Here is an 8,747-nt window from a genome sequence, read left to right as displayed (position 1 = left end):
GTTAATTCGGTTGATATTGGTGTGATTTTGAAACGGTTTCCTTGAGATATGCCATTGAGGTGACTGTTGGATTTAGCTTGATTTTGAATTAATTTTGGATTCTGGACTGTTGAAAAGGATTGTGGAACGGTTTAGTTGGGACCCAAACCGGGTGACAAAGTCCAAGTTTTAGGGGAGATGCTGCCGAAATTTCTATAACATCCGAGTCTTTATTGAATGTTGTTTGGAAAAATGATGAGTTAAAGACTTCTACTATTTTATTTGAATTATCAAGAAAAGGATGATTCATGCTTTTGAAATGAATTACTAATGAGGAAATTGTGATTTAGTCTTGCTTCTTAAGAAAGGCATTGTATCTCTTTCAGGAGAAAGTTATTTAGATGAAACTTATGTTTTAAAGCTGTTTTAAATGTGACAGGGGCAATGCCTTTGAATTTGACTTGGGGTTTCAATTAAAGAAGTTTCAATTGACTTTAAAAGAACCTGAATGTCTATTGACGAGTTTCATTTTGAAATGTTTTGAGAAAGGTTTTAAGTACTCTTTGAATTCTGAATTTTTGCAAGACTAAAACAATTTTGGACAGTTGAAACGCTTTAGAATTTATCATGGGGGTTATAGTTGGTTTTGCCTAAGTAAAGGAAACGGCTTTGAAAGAAGTAAAGGATTACGTGACTCGGTTTGGCGTAGATCCTATTTTATTACTCAAATCGGAAAGCCAATGTTTTAATGATTTTAAATGAATTTGGCGAAATGAGTTATGTTATTCTCCCCTAAAGACTTGGGACTCTGCCGAGAAACTTTTGTTATAAAATCCCATTGTTGGATGGGTGATTTTGAATATCTCAAAGAGATTTTTAACTTGCCATGATTATGGAAGTTTTGGAAAGAGGGTGCCGAGAGTGGCATTGTTTTTAAAAGGGGAATTTACCTTGAGTAAAAGTGGCTTATGAGCCTAAGATGATTTGAGAAATGAGATCTTTAAAGCCAAGGCTGAAAAGAGTTGAAACTTTATTTCAAAGTGAAATGAATTGATAAAATGATTTATGGCTTAAATGCCGATTTCATGAATTTGATGATTTTGAATGTGGAAGTGCTGTTTTGTTGAGAGCCGGAATGGCTGTGTATGATTATACATATTGATTGGTTCTGGATTGAACCGTGAGCCGGAATGGCTGTGTATGATATGGATATTGGCTGGTTCTGGAATGAACCGTGAGTCGAATGGCTGAGATGGATGTTGATCCATGGATGAGATTGAATGCATGTTTATGCTGAATCATTGATAAATGTGAATGTTGCACTTCCACTATCGGAGATAAGAGTTTTCCTGGGAGAAAGCAGTGGCTAGCCACCACGTGCTCCAGGTTGAGACTCGAAGCTCTTTTGACCCTATGTCGTAAGTGTGGCCGGGCACTGTGAAAGCCCGGATGAGCTCGCCCCCGTGAATATACACCAGTGAGGGTGTTGGATATGGATCATGATTATGATCAAGTTTATATTGAGTATAACTCGAGTTGGGGATGCGCGACAGAGGGACAGTCCAATGGTTAGCTACCAGGACTTGTCGGGTTGGCTCTATAACCGACAGATGATATCATCAGCCACTAGGGACAGGCATGCATCATATGCATCTATGTGACATTGCTTGGGTGTGCATATTATACTTGGTTTGCCTATGTGATTAATTGCTAACTGTTCTACTTGTAATAACTGTTTGTTTGTGCTTGAACTTCCTATCTGTGTTTGCATCTGGGACTCTGTTGGACTGTGGTGATTAGTTGTTGGTTGGATTTGTTTGGGCCTAGGGCCGTGGTTGGAATGAGATGAATCGATGGTTGATTTCGGTTTTGTGTTTCTGGTTTGGAATAAAATATGAAAGGCTATTTTGGTTCCGCATAGATAAACCGTTTTGAAGGGCTTTTGAGTTTTTGAGAATTGAACGGTTCTTCTTTCAGAAAAGACTTTCAGACTTTAGTTTTATTGTAATAAACCGTTGTTTTTGAAAAGAGGCATAAGACGGTTATTAATCACGGGTACGGTTTATCTTCACGTATCCTATTACAGTAATTCCCAAAAACCCTCTACTGAGAACCCTTTCGAGGATGATGTTCTCACCTCCCTACATTTTTCCCCTTTCAGGATATGGCACAGAAGTCACGAAGAGTTTATTTAGTTGTTGAAATGCTCTCTGTATTGCTCTAGATTATTATTCTTTGTACCCTCGCTTTTATCTTGATATAATCTGTAAGAGGGATAGGAATTGTATTGGTTAATGCTTGTAATAATGTTTATATATATGTATGTATATATATAGATGTACTCTTTATGAGTTTCTGAAAGTTGTATGGTATCTATGGATGTGCGTTGTCGAATGAAAGTATTTTGGGAGTGGTATAGCGATTTAAAGTTTTAAATAGGCTCATATTTTAGTATTAAATAATATAAAAGTCGTCGTAATGTCCGAACTATCAGAGTCGCGCAGCCGGAAGTGTGAGCTTTGGTAGTTAGGGTGTTACAATCACCCCTATGCGTAAACTCTATGATCTGTTTTGTTGAAATACATGCTGTATTTAGAACAATTTTCTTTGTTTTGTTGAAATGCTTGCTGTTTTTGGAACCTAGTTATGTTATGATAATTCTCTTAAGCTCTAATATGTTGGATAATTTGTTTTCATATGATTTTGTTTAAATTGAAAATATTTTCCTTACTTTAAACTGATAATTTTTACTCTGATTTGATGACTGGAAAATGTTGTTCATTTAATCAAAATATTAGGCAGCATATTGTTTGGAAATTATCAACTGTGTTTTTGTTTGCCTTGTACTCTGTACTCAAGCATTTTGATTGTTATTGAGCAAAAAATCATTTATATGATAACAAATTAGTTTTATTTATCACTCTACTTCTGCTTATAAATCAAGCTATTCAACATTTCAAAATACCATATGTTGAATACATGGTGGCTTTAGGCTTGATCAAATATGTTACAAGTAATGCTTTCCTTGGTAATATGGCATATATTTAGGGGGAGCTATGTAACATTTGAAAAGGGGGAGGAATGCTAATCTTCAAAGGGAGTACTCTAAACTCTACTCTTTTCATTTTAATTTTTAATAATGTTTGTAATCAAGGGGGAGATTGATGAGTTTGGAAAACTCCAAATTAAATTGATGATGATCAAACATTATTAATATAATTAATCACAAAAATTATTAATTTAATTTTTAATTCATATTTGCTAATTAATAATTTTTGTTGCTTGCAGATTTTGACTTGGGCCAAAAAGAAATATGGCAAGCCCAATATGATTGAAGAAATTCAGTCTTGGTTACAAAAATGCTTTAAAAACTGTGGCTGAATTATTATTATTGTAGTTGGGCCAGATTTAATGACTATTAGCCCAAATCAATTTTTTTGGTAAAAGACCAAGAGCTTGGTCCGAATTGAAATTGAAAGGAAAAGGGAAAATGCTTGATGAGTTCGGTTACCCACTCACATGGGTTATAGAATTTAAATTTGTATTATCTTGGTTTTAATGCAAGCATTGGAAACATGAAAGAGAAAGAGAAATTGATTTGATTGCTTTAATGATGCTACACGTTACTAAGCAAAAGAGAAGTAATTTAATTTATTTCACTTGTTCAAATCACATTGAAAGTTTTCTCTCTTCTCTCTTCTTTCTTCAAGCTTCGGTCACTTCACAGGAAATATGGAAGAAAGTTTAAGCTATCAGAAGAAGGTTGAAAAAGCTAGTAGCATGGCCATTGTGATGATGGCATCAAGAAAAAGAAAATCAAAAGTATGGTGTGGCTGAGATCTTTGCCACAAAAGGTAAGATGTGGTGAAGTGATCTCAGAGGAAGAAGATCCTTGAAGCATGGCTCGTCTCTGCTTTTGCTCAACCACTACAGGAGGTAGCTACAGTAGCTACGTGGAGGATGAGGCAGAAGTTAGAGCAGAAGGAGCTGTCATCATCAAGAACTTATCAAGGGCTAGAAATCCGTGTTGGAGAGCAAGTCAAGATGGAAGGCCCAGATTGATGAAGCTTGGTGTGAAAGGAAGACACAGAGGTAATTGCATGTTGGGTTTTACATTCGGTTTCCTCTCCTCTCTCTCTCTGGCCGAACCGGTTTTTGCATGAAGAAGAAGAAGTTGGCTCGGTTCAAGAGCTTCAACCTTGGAGGCTTCCCCTTCTATAAATAAGGGAGAACAGCCAGGGCTTGAGGCAAGGAAAAGAGTGAAAGCACAGTGTTCCTATAGCTACCCAAGCTAACAGAAGTTCTTCTCCTTCAATGTTTTCTATTTTGTAATTTTCTGTTTAATTTTGTTTGTCTTGAGTCTCATGGAAAAAGGCAAACAGTGAGGTTTGTAAGAAAAAGTCATAGAGCGGAAAAAGGTAGAGTGCACAAAATTAAAAGAAAAAGCCATAGATGTCCTTAGAGGTTATTTGTATATCTCTGTTGAGTTTCATGATTCTGTAGAAATCACTTGCAAGTTGGGTTAGCACTTAGTAGTTGAAAGCTTGGCAGTTACCAAGTCAAGTTCAGGATTGGGATTAGATTCTGGACTTGTCCCAGATAGGAAGGGTAGTTCCTAGGGAGAATTAGTGTATGTAATCATGATTATAGTGAAAATTCCATCATTGTTGTGATGGAGACTGGATGTAGGTTGCATTGCATTTAGCAGCTGAACCAGGATACATCTTGGTGTGATTTTCTCTCTCTTCTACTCCATTTCTGTTTCTACTGTATAGGAGACAAAACTGAAAAATATCTCTTGGCTGGTTACGAGACAAAAAGAAAAAGTCTCTTGACTAGGCACGAGACAAAAACAAAAAATATCTCCTCAAGTGTTCTAAAAGGACAGCAAGTGTTATTAAGCGAAAAAGGGCTAAGATTCAACCCCCTTCTCTTAGCCACTGATAAACCATCATGGGTTAAACGGGCCAGCCCGTTTATCCTTTTATTTTTAAAAAAATATTTTGACAAAAAATTACTTTTAGGTTAAAAATCTTTAAAAAATAATTTTTTTTGCTGATGAATCGGATTTTCGGGTCGGATTGATGAAAATATCAGCTAAAAGTGCTACTGTTTTTAAAAAAATGTAAAAAAAATTAAACGGGCCACCCGTTTAGCCCGCGGGCTAGCCCGTATAACCCGAAATTTAAACGGGCTTCATTTTGGAGGCATAGCCCGCCCATTTAAATGGGTAAATGGGCTGACCCAACGGATTTGGCCCATTTTGACGGCCCTATTTGAACCTAGCCTATTTTTTGGACGTCCTCTTGTTCGAACCCTCAGAGGACTTTGAAGCTCGTTAACGGATTTCAAGTTAGCATCTTCGTAAGATAACGAAGATGACCCCTTCCTTTTTGCTTTCAATTCTTCCATCTCAACCACGACGTTATTGTAGGCACGGTGCAGAATGGCAGTGAGCTCCTCGGATTCTGATGCAAATCCGTATATATTTTGCGAACGAAACACCAATTCGTCAAACCTCTTGCTTCTTGGCTCTAATAGTGACTCGTCGTGGCTGCTCTTGATATGAGTGTGTCTCCTCTTTACATTCTTGCTCCATCGTTCCAATTTGTATCTTGGTGACACTTGGGTTACTCGTTCAAAGCTTAACATACTTAGGACGTGATGGCACAATATCCCTCTTGACTCAAATAATAAGCACTGACATTTCACTTGGGCTGCTACTGAATCATAAGTAACAGCAAACTTGTTTAATGTTGAGTCGAAAACTTGTTCTCCAACTTCGTATACTAAATAGCCTAAAGCGGAATTGGTCAATCTTGTGATGCAATTCTCCTTCCCTCTGAATTGTGCTTGGACTTCCTTGAAATTTTGGTGGGTGTACACATGTTGAAACTGAGCTTCTATGAAGGACTTTGTTGCACACGGTATGACAGTGTGAATATCTGCAGCATCCGATTCTCTCTCTCTTTGCTCCCTCTTTCCAAGGCAATTATCGTATTATGTGGCAAATTGGATAAGTGAGCTGTTCCTTGTAATAAACTTGTTAAAAAACGAATGCATGCGCTCACTCCTTTGTGTGCTTCTCATCCCTGCCCAGAAATAGTGATCCAGGTAAATTAGAACCCATATATGATGGTCTTCATAAAGGTTTGAAAAAAACACCCAAATCAGCCTATAATACACCCAAAAACATGCAATTTACACCTCTGCTATAGATTTAAAACACATTACCTGAAAGCCACTTATTATCCACAAGACCAAACTTCAGCAGAAAATCATTCTAATTCCTATCAAATGATTCTTTAGTATGAGAGTTCCAAACAACATGGTTCATTTCTTGTTCGATTTTTAGGTGTCTCTTGTAGCTGTTTAATTTGCCCGAAATATTCTTCGTGATGTGCCGTATACCAACGGTGAATTGATGTGGGCATACAAGTCTCGATAGCCCTTTGCATCGATGCGCATTGATTAGTGAGAATCCCTTTCGGAGCATTTCCTCCCATGCAACAAAGTCAACATTGAAATAACCATTTGAATGATTCAATATCTTCGTTTTTCATCAAAGCGCATCCAAGAAGTGTTGACTGACCGTGGTGATTCACCCCGATAAAACAACCACAAACTAGATTATATCTCAAACAAATTATGACAAAAACAGAATAAGAATCATTAATACACCCAAATAATGATCTTATACCCCTAAAAACCTCCGATATACACCTCTGCAGCAAATTCACAAAAACAACATTAATTGAGCATTATAAACCAGAACAACATGCTACCTATTTGTATTGTAGGTGGTTTTGAATGAAATAACATCTCCAAAATACTCACAGGCAGCTCTGCTCCTTGCGTCCGCCCAAAAAGCAAGCTTAATCGACTGATTGTCCTCGAGTTCGAGCTTGAAAAAGAAATTCTGATTCTTCTCTTTCATTCTGAATAAGTATTTCCCGAATTTTTTTGCATCCTCTTGTTCCAAAACATTCCTCACTTCTCTAGTGATATAATTCCTCACGTCTTTTTCGATAAATTTAACTCGCGGTGACCCCTGGCTGATGCAACAAATGATTGGTAAGTTTTGCTAGGTCTGATACCAGTTTTCTCGTTATTCTCTATTGTACGACGCACGAACATGCTTAGTTCCCTGTGTTGTTTGAGCATCTGTGCTTGATCTGGACAGCAAGAATGTGAATGATGCAACATGACCTTCGAAAATGATCCAAGCACCAACATCCTTCAATACGTGTATATAAATTCTTGCAGGATTATTTAAACCAGCTAAGGGATTTGTCTTCTCGGTCGGAGATATTTTTGATTTTCATTTTCCCTCTCTGCTACATGTAATCAATTGATTCTTAATTTCGTTTTCCTTCTTATTTGTGCTCCGAACTCTTGTAAAAAAACCTGCAACATTCGAATAATCCTTATAGAATTTTGCAGCATCTTCAAGGGTGTTAAAAGTCATCCAAACCTTGGGGACAAACTGGTCATCAACACCACAGAAGGTCTGCAAAATACACTCAAAATACACCATATTAAAACAAGCATAAAGTATAGAACGCAAATACAACTATAAAACCATCATCAAAAATAAGAAAAATCAGATTCATGAATCATAACTAAACATAAACTAAAACAATTCAACTAAAATAATAAGACAATTCACCCTCCGTTAGATGAAAAGTCATAAACTGTAAATACACCCAAACTTCTCTGAAATACACCCAAATATTCCAAATCTACACCTGAATATCTGATATAATATGGACAAAATTATTTTAATTCTAATGAGAACTAGTACATTAGATTCAATTCAAACAAGGAAGAATAAACAGCAAATATCACAAGCAACGTTCATGCATTATTCAACTACACAATCAAAAATTACTAACTAGATTCAAATTCAGATTCAATTACTAACTAAAACTAAATCACACCTCAAGAACTTCATTGGATTCAGTTTCAAAATTCACTTCGCTCTGGTTCAGCTGACAATTTGAAATTGAATCATCCATTATCTTCAAAAACGATTTCAGAGCCTGATGTCAAAAAACAAATAAAATCGAGAATAACGAAGAAAGAGAACAGAGAGAGAAAAGCACGTAAATGAATGAAGGAGAAAGCAGAGAGAAACACACGTTTACGACTAGAAGTGTTCATGGTTCAGTTTTTTCATAAACTAAACTGAAACTGCACTAAACCATTTTAAATGGTTTAGAAACTGAACCAAACTACTTTGTCAAATAAGAAACTGGTTTTAAACCAGTTTACAATACAGTGCACCAGTTCATAAAAATAAAACCAGTTTTAATTGAAAAAACCAGTTTAAACTGGTTTATAGGCTAAAACTAGTTTTAAATTTTAACATATATAAAATTAGTTTTTACATTTTCTCTTTCTCCCTCTCTCTCCCACTCTCTCTCCTTCTCTCCATCTCTCCCCATATCTCTCTCTCTCTCTCTCCTTCTCCCTCTCCCTAATCTCTCTCTTTCTCTTTCTCCCTTCTCTCTCTATCTCTCTCTCTCTCTCTCTCTCTCTCTCTCTCCTTCTATTCTCTCTCTTTTTTCTCTCTCTCTCTCTCCCACTCTCTCTCCTTCTCTCCCTCTCTCCCCCTCCTCTTTCTCTCTCTCCCTCCTCTCTTTCTTTTCCTTTTCTCTCTCTCTCCCCCTTCCCCTCTTTCTCCCCTCCCCTCTCTTTGTCTTCCTCTCTCTCTCTCTCTCTATCTCTCCCTCTCTCTTTCTCTCTCCCTTTTCTCCCTCTCCCCT

General features: G+C 36.9%; 1 protein-coding gene across 1 annotated transcript; it reads right to left on the bottom strand.

The window, feature by feature from the left end:
- Positions 5,176 to 7,997, bottom strand: LOC107637124 (protein FAR1-RELATED SEQUENCE 1-like). The gene is made up of 3 exons (XM_016340570.1): positions 7,920 to 7,997; positions 7,373 to 7,489; positions 5,176 to 5,958 (listed from the first exon to the last, which is right to left on the bottom strand). The coding sequence occupies exons 1-3, from the start codon at positions 7,995 to 7,997 to the stop codon at positions 5,176 to 5,178; spliced, it is 978 nt and encodes a 325-aa protein (XP_016196056.1).

The sequence above is a fragment of the Arachis ipaensis genome, chromosome B04 (genome assembly GCF_000816755.2).
Source record: "Arachis ipaensis cultivar K30076 chromosome B04, Araip1.1, whole genome shotgun sequence".
NCBI classification, from domain to species: Eukaryota; Viridiplantae; Streptophyta; class Magnoliopsida; order Fabales; family Fabaceae; genus Arachis; species Arachis ipaensis.
The sequence above is the reverse complement of the archived record's forward strand: the minus strand, read 5'-3'. Positions and strand labels throughout refer to the sequence as shown.

Excerpts from the sequence above, each read along its gene's own strand:
- LOC107637124 (XM_016340570.1), bottom strand. The coding sequence starts at position 7,997 with ATGGATGATTCAATTTCAAATTGTCAGCTGAACCAGAGCGAAGTGAAT. Across the intron at positions 7,490-7,919 it reads AATCCAATGAAGTTCTTGAG|ACCTTCTGTGGTGTTGATGA; the intron begins GTGTGATTTAGT and ends TGTATTTTGCAG. Across the intron at positions 5,959-7,372 it reads TTGCAGGTTTTTTTACAAGA|AGGGAGCAAAGAGAGAGAGA; the intron begins GTTCGGAGCACA and ends TGCCTTGGAAAG.